The 14,115-nt window shown below is 31.0% G+C and overlaps 1 protein-coding gene across 3 annotated transcripts in view; it reads right to left on the reverse strand.

Annotated features, from left to right (window-relative positions):
- LOC143057962 (uncharacterized) overlaps positions 1-14,115 on the reverse strand; it is a 40,288-nt gene that overhangs the window by 20,086 nt on the left and 6,087 nt on the right. For 2 of the 3 annotated variants that reach the window (XM_076231433.1, XM_076231431.1), the window contains exons 5-15: positions 11,716-11,777; positions 11,147-11,235; positions 7,725-7,774; positions 6,250-6,411; positions 5,884-5,939; positions 5,396-5,484; positions 4,576-4,643; positions 3,948-3,997; positions 3,502-3,527; positions 736-2,872; positions 120-154 (exon numbers count right to left, since the gene is read on the reverse strand). In XM_076231433.1, coding sequence (XP_076087548.1) covers positions 120-154; positions 736-2,872; positions 3,502-3,527; positions 3,948-3,997; positions 4,576-4,643; positions 5,396-5,484; positions 5,884-5,939; positions 6,250-6,411; positions 7,725-7,774; positions 11,147-11,235; positions 11,716-11,777 — 2,824 coding nt within the window. The remainder of the gene's footprint in view (positions 1-119; positions 155-735; positions 2,873-3,501; positions 3,528-3,947; positions 3,998-4,575; positions 4,644-5,395; positions 5,485-5,883; positions 5,940-6,249; positions 6,412-7,724; positions 7,775-11,146; positions 11,236-11,715; positions 11,778-14,115) is intronic. The other variant, XM_076231438.1, reaches the window with a different exon arrangement.

Consider the following 14,115-nt stretch of genomic DNA (forward strand, 5'->3'; position numbering starts at 1 on the left):
AACAGTATCGTAACTATATCCCTTCTTAATAAGTCTGTTTAAAGGTTTTGTAAGCTTTTATATATTAATGTAACGACCCATCTGTTAAACTTGTAAAGTAAAAATAGTACTATTCATACCAGTAACCTTCTTTGTGTCTGATGTCTGCAGTTCTCTGAAATACAAAGAGAAAAAAAGATGAATGTGAAGAAAGAAAAATATATTATTCTTTTTTATAATTTCCTTTAATAGTTTAAACATTATATATATGCATTCAATAAAAAGAAACTAAACAGGCTACTGTTTATTGCAAGTAACTTATAAAAATTAGATGTACTAGAAAAATTCACAGTAATTGTAAATCCTTGTATTTTGTATGCCTTTATTATTGGAGCTGTTGAACAATTAAATGGAGACGATTGTTACAGGAAAATGCTGCATGAAAATAATGCTTTTTATGATCAAAATACAACTTTAACTTGGGTGAACCTTTCTTGCCCTAATTTTCACAATAATTAAAATATTGCAAAAATTTCTCAATATTCGGTATTTCATAGTTTTTCGATAAATTTTGAATTTGCTATCAACCGCTACTTAATCAGTACCATTTTTGTGTGTGTAAACAGCATACATTGAAATCAATTTTTCTTTCTTTCGTATCATATTTATACAGGCACATTATGCAAACAGCAAATTAAAATAAATTACTTTTGAAATTTTTACGGATTCTAAATATATTGTGTGAATGCGTGTTACCTTTGACATGTATCATGTTTAGCTTCCACAGATTCCTCAAGAGGAATATCTATATCTGTAGTAAGTTTATTCAAAGTGTTTTCTGATTCATTTGTAATTACATCAGAAGATTTGTTTCCCACAGATTTCTTCCTGGATCTCAAACCATATTTTTTGTTTCCTGTAGCAGCTTTCCTTCCTTTTTTTCCTTTTGTGGTCCTTGTTTTGACCTTACTGTCCTCTTTGTTAGTCTCAGTTGTCCCATCAGTACTAGAATCATGAATATCAGTGTTTTTCACAGATCGATTCTTTGATTTTTTTGCCGTTTTAGACTGCTTATCTTTTTTCAAATGTTCATTACTATCATTTAACCCTAATGATGTATCAGTATTTGTCACAGAATGATTTGTCGATTTACCTTTAGATTTTTTAGTTACTTTCAACTGCTTATGTATCTTCAAATCTTCATTAATTTCATTCAACGATAGTTTTTGTTTATAACTAGATATATTGGAAACTTCTGTATTTTCTAATTTGTCATTTGACAACTGTTGGTTATCATTATCTTTTTGTTTTGTAGAATTTTTCATAACTTCAATATTTTCAGCTGTGTCTTTCTGTTTTTGTTTGCCTTTTTTGCCTTGTTTTTGTTTATTATTTTTGCCAATCATCATAGACCCTGTTGATTTTCTATATGTTTTTCCTTCACTGGCAAATTCATCCAAGACACTGTTATCCACTGTAATCATACTTTTTGTCCTTTTTCTCATAGATTTGTTCTCAAGAGATTTGTTTTTGACCGAATCATTGTCATCATCTACCATCATCACTGAATCTTGAGAATCGAAAGATAGATCTGGAAAAACAAAGGATTTCCGTGTAGTGGTATTGTGTGTTTTATTTTTCTGTTCAGTATATATGTCATCATTAGTTTCAGTGTGAGGAATTTCAGTTCCTGTTTCTGTATTGTGTGTTGTATTGTCTGACAATGAGGATTCAGGGAGAGATTTGCTGTTGTCCGTTCTATTTGTTGACACTTCTGATTCTTTTTTATTTGATTTATTTAGCAGTTTATCAGCCAGTGAAGAAGATGGTATTAATGGTTCTGGTGATTTATCATAATTTCTTATAGATTTATTTGTAGAGGATGTTATATTTTCTGATTCTGTCGACAGTTTTGTATGATCTTGACATTCACTCAAATCTTGTTTTATAAAACTTTTTCCTGATGTAACTGATTCCAGGTCAGGAACACTACATTTGACCTCTGATCTTAAAGCTTGAAGGTTATCCTGTAATGATTCCCCTTGTTGATCATGTAAAGATGATTGCTGCATTGATAGTCCTGACAATGATTCCTGATAGTCTTCCCCGCCTTCAGAAGATAATTCCTGACTCTCATTTTTACTATTTAATAATTCCTGGTTCTGGCGACCTTGGCCTTGATATTCTGGTATTTCTTGGTCCTCTTCTTTCTCTGACAAATCATTGGATCCTTCATTAACATCTTCCTCTGACAAATCATTGTTGGACCCTTCCTTAACAGCAGATGAGTGGTGAATTTCAGTGTCAGATGTCTCCTCATGTTGTTGCCCATGAACAGATTTTTGTAAAACAGATAAATGATACTTTGAACTAGAAGTTAAGCCTCCCATTGATTCTGACATGCTATTTTCTGTACCTGAAAGTGATTGTCCACTTAATTCAGGTGTATCATTTTTTTTTCCTGGAGAAGAATGTTCACTTGAATGTTCTGTTGACAGAGATGAATATTCACTAGATTCAGGAGTTACATTTTCTTTTCCCACAGAAGAATGTGCATCACTGTCTTGACTTAAATTATCCTTATTAAATAACCCTTCATCTTCTTTTGATTTGTGGTAAACAGACAAATCCCTATCATTTGACAGATTATTTTTTCCTGAAGTTAAACTTTTTCTTTTACTTTTATTCAATGTCTTCTCAGGTGATACTACCTGGGAAATCTGGCTTTTTTCTGTAAGAACTGACAAAGTTTGACTCTGGAGCCCAGTCTTAGTTGGACTGTCATCTGGTATCTGTGGCAGAAAGTCAGCTATTCTTGAATCTTCCTTGGCACAGTAAGTACTATCCTTACTACTACCATCACTTGAGTTGTAATCAGATTGTAGAGTTGAACCTGTAATAAATGTCAAGTCAAACGTTTCAAACTTTTGGAATATGTTGGTAGTTAGTTACAGATACTATTAAAAGAATGAACCAAAAAAAGGAATACATTGCAAGTCTGTACGAAGATGAGATGTTTTCAGTACAGTATCATACAGTTCGGATACTTTATCTTTATTGAGGAAATTTTGTTTAAGTCACGTTCAGACGGAAATACATATATCATTGATTGTACCCATAATATGAACTTGAGTCCTAAGTCAGGAACCTGATGTTCAGTGGTTGCTGTTTATTAATGTGGTTCATAAGTATTTCTTGTTTTTTATATAGATTAGATCGTTGGTTTTACCGTTTGAATGGTTTTACACTAGTAATTTTTGGGGACCTTTAAAGCTTGCTGTTCCGGGTGAGTCAAGCCTCCGGATTGAAGACAGTTCTTTGACCTATAATCATGATAATGGTTTACTTTTACAAATTGTGACTTGGATGGAGAGTTGTTCATAGGCACTCATACCACATCACTTTATAGCTATTGAGTTATTTCGTTAATAATGGTTATTTTAATGGACCTGAAAATGTTATTCTATAAACATGTTTTCTGAGACTAGTATACCTTATCATGATTTAAAATAATAACCTTACCTTCCGATTCTGTTGTTTCTGGATGTCTGCAATGTTTAAAATCAGTATTAAATTCAGTAACATTGTAAAAGATATAAATCATTCAATGACAGTTATCTTTAAGTATTTATATCAAATATTTGTGACCATAATATAATAAAAATAGCTGAAAGCAGTGTTCTCCCCAGATATTTCATTTAGCATCCTGGTAAACAGGGGAAATTGAAATACCATCTTGTTTAAAAAAAATATAGCATCACATCCATAACATAATCTATAAGAAAAGCACTTCAGATAGCATCATATTTAAGATTATAGTTTTTAAAATTTGGTAAACTTGTACTGATTTGAAAAAAAAAAATTCAATGATTTTGTAATTCTATACATAAATCCTGCTTTTCATCCTTGTGCCATGAAATTAAGATGGTTTGATCAATGTAACCATAGAAAAGCATTAATAAACTTACATATCTGATTCAGAGTCCTGGGTATGCTTTAAATCCTGGAAAATAAATTTCTATGATAGCTTAGTTGTTATTGCATCAGCTAAATCTATATTGATAGATGTACAAGATGTTAGAATGATTATTTTAAATAGAGGACTTTATAATTAAGTGCTGATGTTGATTTTTGACTAAACCATCTGATATTATTTTAAATTATTCACACTAGGAACAGTAGTGGCCATTGTAATTTTCGATTAGCATAATGTTTTCAGTGTAAACTTGACAAGGACAAAAAGTGTAAAGTAAAAAAAATATCATTTCAAAAAAAAAAAAAAGGCTTTTAAAGTCAAGAGAGCTTATATTTTTCACAATATTTCATGATTTTGGTCTGCTGTCAATCCTGATATAAATATATTATAATTGAATCAAATCTTTGAAGAAAAAAGGTTTTAATCATATTTAGATTTGTAAAAAAAGAAAATTGGAGTGATCTTAAATGATTTAAACAAATAGTATCAAATAGACATAGGAAGATGTGGTATGAGTGCCAATGTGACAGCTCTCTATCCAAGTCATAAAAGTAAACCATTATAGGTAAAGGTACGGTCTTCAACAAGGAAATCCATATTCAAAGTACAATGCTACCTACCTTGGAAGGGACAATGGGTGTTTCTATTGTTTTATCATTTATTCTGGATAACATTAAACTATCTGCCTCTGTAAATAAATAAAACAAATGATTTAAAAAATTGATCACCAACTCACCATACAAAAAACAACTACAAAAAGACTTGCACCATAATTTTTTTTCTTGATTCCACTTGGTCGTTTGTTCATTATATGCTTAAATATTGTTGACCTTATTTATGGTGTACAAAATATTAACACACATTTAGTTTTACAAAACATACATGATTGTGCTAACTATTTCAGTGGTCTAGTGGGAAAGTATAACAGACTTGAGTGAAGAAGTTTATACAAACCAAGAACTATTATACAAATTTTCTGCCTGGCATATGCCGTTTATGAGTAAGCAGAATGACAGTTTTTTTTGGGGGAAATCAGAAATCTGTTGAAGTAAGATGGCAAATCTTTCAGCAGACTGTTGATCTAGTATCGATAGTTTGAAAGCTAACTGGGTGTGCCAATCAGTCTTCAACAAAGATGAGTGTATATAAACATGTTATTCTCGTGGCTATTCTCATGATTATATAATATATATATAAATATATATATGTAATACTTGTAACAGGATGTTAAACAGCCATCAATCAATTAATCAACCATAACTTGTACTTCACACTAATTTGTACATTTATTTATACACCTCTTATTTTACTTTGTGCAGAGGTACATTTAGGGGAGTGAACCCCTCATGAAGCTACACACATCGTTTATGCATAGACTTTTTACAAGTCCCACTCCCAAATTGTATTTTTGACATGACTATATAAAATGTTGTGACTTACCAGATTCTGACCAGTAATCATCAAACTCCTCAAATCCATCAGGTCTCTTACGAATAACTTTTCCTGCTTTTATATCTTTACCTGTCCTCCTACATTGAAAAATGATGTCTTTTTAATTAATTATGACATGTTATCTGTGCAATTGTTAATAAACTCATTATAATTACCAGGATTGAAATTGGTATTTACGCCAGATGCACATTTTGTCTACAGAAGACTCATCAGTAAGGCTTGAATCAAAAAAAGTTAAAAAGGCCAAATAAGTACTAAGTTGAGATCATTGATACACTATCACAGGCATTAACAAAATGAGTTATCAACTCTACTGCGATTTATGTAACCTAATAAATTTGCAAACTTGTAAGGAAACAAAAAATAAATAAAATTCATATAAGCTCTATAATGTATATCTTGCAAGAAAGTCACATTGTGTATTGATTTTTCGTGTAAAAAAAAATTAACATACATTAAACAAAATCTGAACATACCTTCCATAGTTTTTATTATGCAACCATCCGACTGGATTATAGCTGCTGTTGGATACCTGATGAAGATAAACAAAGACTTAGATTAATAAAATATAGGTTACCAGGTGTGGACAATTTATAATAAAACTTAATAGTTGCAGGGAAAATTAATCAACTTCATCAAGGTAATGTTTGGTTATCATTTTATTTTAGGTCCGTCTAAATAGTGGAGTATTGTACATGTCTGAGCAGAATAAAACTAGAGTGCATTCTATCAAACTAATGTTAGCACTACAATTAAATGTTTCTATATTGTAACTGTTGAAATCTATGTAGGTCTATGTATCAATGGGTCTAACAGGGCCATTCTGACTGTTTTTGAGTTACCTTAGAATTGACAGAGGAGCCGACAGATCTGTAAGATGAAGTGTTTCTATTTCTAGTAGACATGTGACTGTTAGGAACAGGCTGACTTTGGACAATTCTATCATCCTCCACAACTTTGGCATTTTTGGGCTCTATAGAGGATTTGTACAATTCTGATGTAACCTTGAGATATAATAAAAAAAAATACTTTGCATAGAACATATTTTAAAATATATTTAAAACCTGTTTATAATGTATTCTAAAATATCAACTCCTTACCTAAATTAAAAGTTAAAATGAAAGTGAAATAAATTAGTGGAGATTCGACTACAGAAAAAGACAGTTTATAGATGGATATTTGTTATACTAGTATGTGAAAATGGACAAATATTAAATGCATTCATTATATTATATATTGTTTACTCAATTTCTTTCAAAATCCTGGAACTTTACATAACAAAAAACTACTTGTATATTATATTATTAAAGTGTTGTTTCTATGTCTATCAAATGTGTTATAAAATCTTTATATTTTTTTATTATGAATTTTCTTTATTGTAACAAATAGACTAGCACAACTTGTATAAACAAAGGTATACAGAATGGCATTTTCACACAAAGGATGTATTAAATAATAAAAAAGCAATTGAATATATATGATGGTGCAACAATAGGTTGAAAATAAATATCTTATAACATTGGAATCTTATTTGTTCTTGAAAATCTATAAGTGGTGTTTCAATCAAAATTTAACAACTTATTATTTATTCTAAACTAGGGGCCCAGGGACTCCAGTATTTGTGATATTCCTCTACAGAGAGGTTTTTAAATGAAATGTATGTATTTTTTTTAAGTTCAAGAGTTCCTTTAAATAGTTATTTAAAGCATTTAAATTTGGCAAAACTTCTTGTATTTTTGTTCGGTAAATATAGTATTTTGAAAGTAGAATAATCTTATTTTTAACAAAATTCAATTTAACATTTTCGTAAATACCAAATAGAATAATCATAATAAATCTTTATTACTTATTCCTTTCAAAACATTTGAATAACAAAGTTGTTGCTGAGCAAGTTTTTTTTTTTATTTGTAGTCTTTTTAATTAAAAAAAAAAATAGACTGTGTGTTATGGGTTTCTATCATTATTGAAGGCCATTTTGTAGCCTATAGCTATAAATGGTAACATCCATTTCATTTGAACATTAGTTTAAACATATTTATTTATAGTGGATTGGGAAACAAGTTTTGCAACTTATATTAATCCCTTTCCACTTTGCGGGTGCGAGTGCTGCCTTGTAGCGGCATTAGCCTGTTCTTTTTCGAGATCTACAAGGGTGCCTTTAACGTGCAAGAGATATGGCTCTCTCTTCACACGGGTCAGCCATTGGTGGATAGTTATCACATTGGCAATCATACCACATCTCCTTATTTTTATATTAATATACACACAGTAGTAATTTTTATTTTTTTATGCAATCTAAATCTAAAGATTTTTTTACCTCAGGTGTATCACATGCACTATTCCTGGATATCATCAAACTATCAGCATCTACACAAATACAGAATTATAAAAAACGATTAGCAGGAACAACAAAAAGTTAGAAGAAATATTTTTAAATCTCTAGAATATTATTTTCTTTCTGTTAGAGGAAATATGAAGAGCATTACCAACATGGTCACTTGTAAAACACTCACTTACAAATTTACTAAACGGTGGTTGTTAATGAAGAAATGTACAGAAAAGTAAATCCTTCCAAAGTAAAACTTGTAACCATTGGAACAGTATTCCAGCACTCCTTTGATTTAGGGAATACCAAATTAAGGGCATATCCAACAGTTTCAGGGGAGGTAATAACAAACGTAACCGTTGACTATTGTTTCCCGTAATTTAACGTTGTTTCTACGACGTCATAACGGGATCACCATTGGCTATGGCCGTTTGGCAAGGGCGGTTTCTTTCCTCAAAGGAAAGGGCACGGCGGGAATCGACAGAAAACTCATACAGAATATTAACAGAAATAGAAGTCATATCTTAAAAGATGTTGTCCTCTTGGTCCATTATAAAAGAACTGCAATTATCTTTATAATTATAGACCAAACTCACTTCAGTTTCCGTTTTATTAAAATTATCTTCAATATACAGTACAGTAGAGAACAACGAGCACAAATGCATAATAATTTATTTTTCCATTAGAATGCGACACAAAGTGTAATTAATTCTTTATCAAACTTATCCAAGATTTTGTCATTCAGGATAGAAAACTCAAAGTTTGATTTTACTTGAGAAGAAATTGGTCTCTTTGAAAAAAATAAAATACGACATAAACTAACATGTATCATTGCATCTAGCATCTAGCTTTGCGTTGAAGTGCTAATATACAGAAGCTAATAGCTTAACTCAAGATTTTGACTATTCAACTTTATTCTAGTACGGCATACGTTTTACCACTAGCAAACCCTTTATCTTAATAATGTATCAATCATTTATTCAGATCCACTTTCGCCTCGTCGTAAATATGCGTGACATATTTGCCACTGGAGCACGGAAGCAATCAATTTATTAGTTGCATATAGTAATAAAGTAATGCAAAATCATTAGTTCTCAACTGATAATTGTCTTAAACAGTTTTCCAGTTTTTTTTTAAAAAGAAGTTATCTATATTTTATTTTTAAACGAAAATTTTAGAATTTCTTTCCGCAGCTTTCTCTTTGAATTTATTTGTTTGATTAATCAATAATAATATAGTTATTTAGTAGTCTACACCAGTGGTTACATTGTATGCAGCCAAACTAGGTGGAGTTTATTCTCAAGTTATTGTCTTTCTGATCTGTTTTGTAAATTAAAGGTTTTTTTCATGACATCTACAACTGCAAATGGCGCAACAAATGTGTTAAAATCAGCCATATGACTTATTTGAAGATTCATGTTACATTTGTTGTTGTAAAGAGGTCTTATTCAAGGTTCGGATATCCCTTGAAACATTTATTTAAATGGTTTTTAAACGTATAGATGCGCGAAACTCTCACTACAATATGCATAGGATATACGACATTTTTATTTTGACTAAACAAGGCTGTAAATCTATACATTCTAGCAGCTAAATGGCCGCACCCAATTATATTAAAGATATACTGTCGGACATGAAAAGTCCAGAGATGTGAATATTTCTATATCCTGTCCAATCAATCCTTTTGTTTTGAAAAAAGATTTTAAATGTATACATTAATACGACAGCAACCAAACGACACATACAAATTAAAACACTAAGAGTCAACATAAATATGTTTGTTAAAGCTAGAAGCCTATAAAGAAAAAAAAGCACAAAACTGCAACATGAATAAGTAATACAGAGTCAGTGAGTTTATAGACAAGTGTTTGGTTGCAAAATTTCACTAGCTCAATTTCGATATGTGAAATTATAGACGGTTTAATATAAATCAGTGTAAGAAGAACACTTCATTGTAAAACTAAGGCAGCAACCATTTGATTTTCTGGGGGGGGGGCTTATGGATTTTTTTTTCAGACAAACTTTTTTTTTTCGCCTTCAGTGAGAAACAATCTTTTTTTTCGCAACAAGTCGAAAACAATTTTTTTTCTTTCAATTTTAGCATTACAAATAGTGGCAGCAGAAGGTGAAACAGACAAATTTTTTATCTCAAGAGTCAAAAACAAATTATTTTTTTCTTTGAAAACTGGAAACATTTTTTTTTTCCAAAAATATCTATAGCCTCCCCCCCCCCCTCGAAAATCAAATGGTTGCTGCCTAACTTAGTGCATCGGACTACTAACACAACACAAAGGTTCCTGGTTCGATTCCCGTTTGGGATGAAAATTTCAGGAACTCAATTTTCGGCTCTCCCTTGACACCATCTGCGAGTATGGTCTTGAGGAAACGATGATAGTCTGTCGGAAGGGGACGATAAATGGCTGACCCGTGTTAAGAGAGAGCCATATCTCTTGCAAATTAAAGACACCCTTGTAGATTTCGAAAAAAAGTAGGCTAATGCCGCTACAAGGCAGCACTCGCACCCGCAAAGTGGAAAGGGAATTAATATTAGTTGCAAAACTTGTTTCCCAATCCACTATAAATAAATATGTTTAAACTAACTGAATTTTCATCTCGTCCATATACTAGTTCATTATAAATAAGAAGATGCGATATGAGATATGAGTGCTATCGAGACATCTATATCCAACAAAGTCACAGTGTATAAATACATTTGTCTGCTGTCGCACTGCCTTTGAAAAATTAGCGGGGAAATATATCGTTATTTCCCGAAACGTCTTAATTTTTGGTGCAATTTGTGAGGCTTACGGAAGGAATTTAGTAAACAATATCATATTTCTTGATTTTTCTCAAAAACGAGTACGGTGACAAATATTTTTCAAAACGTTATGACGTTCCATTTTTTTCAAAGAATAACATATCTCACTTTGGCCAAATCGACACCGTTAGAAATATTTTAATAAATTAAAAATGTGCATTTCAAATGTTCATTTCTTGCCATTGTTTGGGTCCATCATAACGTTTTTGACTTTATTGAGTAAGAATTAATGCTTTAAATGATAAAGTTAGATTTTTCTTACCATCTTGAATTATTTTGCTTTAATTTGAGCCCCATTATATAAGTATATGTTGATTAAAAAATCATATTTAATTTTTTTAAATAAAAAACGTTTTTTACTCAAAAATTGCAAAAATGTTCAATTTTCAGCAGTATTTTTGGAAAAAACGAAATCGACGACTAATATTTTTTTTGGCAAAATTTGATTCTCTGTCTATTGAAGAATAAAATATCTTCAAGGGAAAAAATTCTCACCGTTAAAAATAAACTGTTGGATATGCCCTTAAAGAAGCCAATTGAGAGCAGATATAAATGTACTAAATTAACAGTAGAATCTCTACACATGTAAGATTACCTGATTCTGACCAATAATCTTCAAATACTTCAAATCCATCAGGTCTCTTCCGAATGTTCTTTCCTGCTTTTATATCTAAACCTGTCCTCCTGTAGCACAATAAACCTTCGTTTTTATATTCATGCTCATGAAATGTAATATTTTGCATGTATGTTCAAGAGTAAAAACATATTTACGATTTTGGGTTGACAAAATAAAAAATAATATCAGAACTATGCACCCTTGAATCTGTTCCCTGAAATCTTACAGTGTATTCAGGGAAAATAACATAACCACTTAAAGAAGCAATTTTAGAGAACTTCATACAACATGTATGTTTTTAGGTAACAGCTTTCATCATGTTTGCTTTTTCATTTTCTCCCTTTCATCTCCTACTGCTACTACTAGGGCATGTTTTAATGACCTTGATTACCGATGAAGGTCACACACAGTCAGTATATTTTCTATAGTTTTCAGAATAACATGAAATAATTAAATATTGTTTTTCACGGGCAATACCAATAATAATGGGTACTTTATACTACCCAAGTTATACAAATACTACTACTTTTAAACATTATATTCTATACCTTCCATAATTTTTATTGTGTAACCATCCCACAGGGTTATAACTACTTGTACTGCTAGAAACCTGAAATAAAAAAATAAGTATTTTAAAAAGTCATATGAAATAAGTTTCTTGTAACGGGTGAGTTGACACTGCATTACCAATGGTGAATTGTACACAATCAACACAGAATCATGGAGCACTTGAAAATTAAGTAATAGAACTTTGATATAACAGTAATTAAATGATTTGGTGTATCATCTTTTTCTGAATCAATAAACACTATTTACCATCCAGTGCATGTTTGTTTACATTCTTTTAATCATGGTTTTCCCTTGCACTTGCACTGTCCTGTTACAAAAGTTCTAACAATAGGTGATGTGATTAAGTACACAGCATAAGAAAAAGCGGTCTGTACAGTACACCCAGAGAGTATGTAATCGCGAACTCTAATCACCGATTTCCGAGTGTAGCGGTGTGACACCGCGAATCACGGATTATACTCCCAATTTCCTCCAAAGATTCTCTCCCAACACCGCGTGGCTGTTTATTGGTTTATTGCCCATCGGATGTACTGAAAATTAATGACGCGTGACAACATCATCGGATTAGCCAGATTTATTACCTTTGTACATTTAATCAATCTTGATTGCACCTGAATGGTTTAAAATACGTTATTTAAATGTCCTTTCATTGTCAGATAAAAGTGTGACATTTTTATTTAAAATAATATAATTATTCTTGTATGTATATGCCCATGTCATTGTCATATGACATACAACATACAAACGTATAAAAATACGATTAAAACACTCATTTTGTATTTTCATTATAGTCCGATCAGGTCATAATTTTGTTTTTTCACCAAAGACGATTTTACCACAATTAGAACCTTTTATGACCTACTCAGTGAGCAATATTCGGTTCATTAATAGTTCAATATTATATAATTAATATCAACTGGCTTAAAACAAAATGATGTTTTTTACGGTAATATGTCCAATCTAAATTAAACCCAAGAGTTAATTTATCGGATCAACAAGTGAACTCTGTTACTTTCAATTTATTTTGAAATGTAAAATATTATGTTTCACTACCTCGGTAGATTACCGACTTGAAATATTTGAATTTCAAAAAGAAACTGTAAAGTGACAAATAGTTTTGTATGCAATGTGGCAGCCCTATATTCATAAATACTGAGATACATTCGCCGCCCAGACACAACACAATAATCACAACCTTTAAATATTTAATTATATGGAGAAAAAAAATCGTGTTTTTTATCCGTTATGATCTGTTATTGATCTTTAATTATTTAAAATGAAATTGGATTGGCGCAATCCATATTTTACAGCTCGTTAAAAGTCCTCGGAGAAATATAAAAAGAAGTATTTCAACAATTATGAAATAGAATATTTAAATGAAATTATATCGTGTTCTACAAGAAAGAAATATATAAAAAAATGTGGATCGGATTTTTACGATCAGCAAATTTTCACAGAGTATCTCTACTAACGCCCATCAGGAACTGAACAACATGCATCTTGTTTTCATCTACATGTTAATATATAGTGTTGACTATGGACGTATAAATAATGTCCCGTTTTATGTCCTCTGTTGACTGAGAAACGTAAAAATAAAAGGCTGATGTTGGTTAATTCAGAAAAGGAATACAATTTAGAATCCGGTTAATCAATTGTAAAAGTACCTTCTAGAGCCTCAATCTTAACGCACACAAATTTATGTCAATCATTACAAAGCAAGTTTAAACCTTGAATGAATTTTCCCACGGTTATCCAGAAATGTCACCTGAGTTTACTGTTACATGATACTATTTCCCGCCAAATAAAAATCTCGTGGACAAAATTGATGTCACTATTTTTAGCATTCAATATTGTGAGCAAAGTCAAGTTCAAGTTCAACTACGCACTGTTGATCACTGAGTCTGAGATGCGTATCGTCTTCCCACGGCAATTAATTGCTTTAAAAATATTTAAGATCACTGTTCTAAATACAACACAAAACTTTACATTCATTGTGCGTAAATGAATATTATGCAACGACGAGTTGATGCAGCTATAGAAGTATTCCTGTTGTAGCCGAAATGTATTATTTATCCTAAAGTAATGCTAACAAATCGTATAGAGAAAATGCCGTAGACTTATTAAGCATAAGGAATGGTGAAGAGTATTTTCTTTTTTTCTTGCATATACAAGTTTTAAGACACGTAATTTTCTTTCTTTTTCACATTTCTTCAGCGTCAATTTCCGTTTATTTTCACGCAAGTATGTCTCTTTTCGTAAGTTATATAAATTACTGATAAAAAAAACCCGAGGTCATAATCAAGTATAGATTTTTTTTATTAAACTTTAATGCAATTGAAAGCATTTAATAACAACAACCTTTTGCTTTGTAAAACTTT

This window comes from Mytilus galloprovincialis, chromosome 1, assembly GCF_965363235.1.
Source record: "Mytilus galloprovincialis chromosome 1, xbMytGall1.hap1.1, whole genome shotgun sequence".
Taxonomy (NCBI): domain Eukaryota; kingdom Metazoa; phylum Mollusca; class Bivalvia; order Mytilida; family Mytilidae; genus Mytilus; species Mytilus galloprovincialis.